Source organism: Pezoporus wallicus, unplaced genomic scaffold (genome assembly GCF_028554395.1).
Source record: "Pezoporus wallicus isolate ANWC-B61680 ecotype Strahan unplaced genomic scaffold, APGP_CSIRO_Pwel_v1 contig_2908, whole genome shotgun sequence".
NCBI classification, from domain to species: Eukaryota; Metazoa; Chordata; class Aves; order Psittaciformes; family Psittacidae; genus Pezoporus; species Pezoporus wallicus.
Window position 1 is genome coordinate 709924 of NW_026642179.1, and position 2548 is coordinate 712471.

General features: G+C 47.7%; 1 protein-coding gene across 1 annotated transcript; it reads left to right on the top strand.

The window, feature by feature from the left end:
* Positions 1–680: 680 nt before the first annotated feature.
* LOC130609254 (non-POU domain-containing octamer-binding protein-like) lies at positions 681–2207 on the top strand. Its single transcript, XM_057428026.1, has one exon. It carries the CDS (start codon positions 747–749, stop codon positions 2127–2129), a length of 1383 nt encoding a protein of 460 aa, XP_057284009.1. The 5' UTR covers positions 681–746; the 3' UTR covers positions 2130–2207.
* Positions 2208–2548: the final 341 nt, after the last annotated feature.

Genomic DNA, 2548 nt, shown 5'->3' on the forward strand with positions numbered 1-2548 from the left:
TATGGGGGAGTTTTGCTTTAGGCCAATTAAATCAGAAGGAATAATGGAGAAATTGTTCGCAAGAGAAGGAACCCCTTCTTCAGTCTTTTCTCTTATAAATAATTGCATTCAAGTCTGAATGTAAAAAATTAAAATGTAATCTTAAGAGCTGATTTTGCAAAAGTATTTTAAACGTCTTTTGCCATCTTTGATTTCAACAACTGGAGACAGAAAAATGAGAAAATGACTGAAGCTAATTCACCAGAACAAGGGAGTCCAACATCACTAACAAGAGAGAATACTCCACATATGCACTATCTCACCTTCTTATTAATCACTTGCACAGTCAGAAATCACAAAAGTATTTGATTCACTGTCATGGAAAATCTTTGTCCTAAGCAAATAGATTTCACTAAAAATACTCAAAGCAGTTACTGAACATTTATCTTTCTAATAATTTTTTGGAAGAACAGAATCATTTAATTAGGGAATTAGGTTGAATCCTGGTTCACTGAAGCCAGTGGGAGTCTTCTACTCACTCCACTGGTGTGATGGTTTAATATTTAGAATTCAAAAGGACTGTCTACCTGCTTAAAGTTAAGCAAGCGCTTAGGTATGCTGCTGCATTGGGTCATTAACCTCCAGTTTGGGGCGCCTGGTTAGGTTGTGTGAGTGTTGCCTGTGCACGCGCTCTCTCCTCCGTGCCGCTGAAGGGATTGCAGGCCACCATCTGCTGCGGAGCCGGAGTCCGTCGCCAGGTGGGGAAGATGCTGGGCAGCAAGGGCTTCAACATGGAGAAGCAGAACCACGCTCCGCGGAAACAGCACCAGCCGCACCTGCCACCGTCCATCCCCGCCAACGGGCAGCAGGCGAACAGCCAGAATGAAGGCCTGACTATTGACCTGAAGAACTTCTGGAAACCTGGTGAAAAGACCTTCACCCAAAGAAGCCGCCTGTTTGTGGGGAATCTGCCCCCTGACATTACAGAGGAAGAGATGAGAAAGTTATTTGAGAAGTATGGCAAGGCAGGTGAAGTCTTCATCCACAAGGATAAAGGCTTTGGCTTTATCATGCTGGAAACTCGCACTCTGGCAGAGATTGCAAAGGTGGAACTAGACAACATGCCTCTATGTGGGAAGCAGCTAAGAGTGCATTTTGCGTGCCACAGTGCATCACTGACAGTCAGGAACCTGCCTCAGTTTGTGTCCAATGAGCTCCTGGAGGAAGCCTTCTCAGTGTCTGGCCAGGTGGAAAGGGCTGTGGTTGTTGTGGATGACAGAGGACGATCCTCTGGGAAAGGCATTGCGGAGCTCTCAGGGAAGCCTGCTACTAGGAAAGCCCTGGATAGATGTAGTGATGGGTCTTTCCTGCTAACTGCATTCCCTCTCCTTGTCACTGTGGAGCCCATGGATCAGTATGATGATGAAGAGGGTCTGCCAGAGAAGTTAATCATTAAAAACCAGCAACATCACAAGGAGCGTGAGCAGCCTCCTCGGTTTGCACAGCCTGGTAGCTTTGAATATGAATATGCCATGCGTTGGAAAGCTCTAATAGAAATGGAGAAACAGCCGCAAGAGCAAGTAGACTGCAACATCAAGGAAGCTCGAGAGAAGCTGGAAATGGAAATGGAAGCAGCACGCCATGAGCACCAGGTTATGCTCATGCGGCAAGATCTAATGAGACGCCAGGAAGAGCTGAGGAGAATGGAGGAATTGCATAACGAAGAAGCACAAAAACATAAACAGTTGGAACTCAGGCAAAAGGAGGAGCGCAGGCGCCATGAGGAGGAAATGAGAAAGCAGCAAGAAGAGATGATGAGACGCCAGCAGGAAGGCTTTAAAGGGAATTTTGCTGATACGAGGGAGCTACCAGACATGCAGATGGGACAGATGAGTATGGGAAGCACCACTGGCATGAACAATAGAGGAGCCATGGGTGGTACCAATGTCCCAGCTGCTGCACCTTCTGCGACTGGTCCTGGAGCTATGATACGTGATGGAGCCATGGGAATGACTCCACCACCACCTGCAGACCGCTTTGGCCAGAGCGGTGCGATGGAGGGCCTCGGAGCAATGGGAGGGAATCCACCTGCCTTCAACAGAGGTAATCCAGGGGCTGATTTTGGTTCTAACAAGCGTCGCAGATACTAACAGGATTAAGCTACTCCCTGCGCACACCCCAAAAAGGAAAGGAATCTTGGCAGGCCACGCAGGGCTCAACTCAAGGCGGGGGGGGGGGGGGAACGGGGGACGGACGGACAGGACACGGTGATATTAAAAATAGTTAATTAGGGCCTGTTTTGGTAAAGCCACTCAAGGCCAAGGGGGGTGCAGTCTGTCTGGTAAAGGTTTTAGAAGAATTCATGTGGTGCATTCCTATAATTTCAATGTGAAAAATGGATTCTGGGGGGATGCCATGGTTGTTAAGCCGGTAAAATCCAGCAAGGACCCTCATGCCTTGACCATTCCAGGTTGCTGTTTGCAGCTGGAGTCCTGAGACTAAACTAGATAAAAATTGCAGTGTCTTGGCATTTTTTTAGTGTAGTGTACCTTGCTGAAGAGCACAGGGA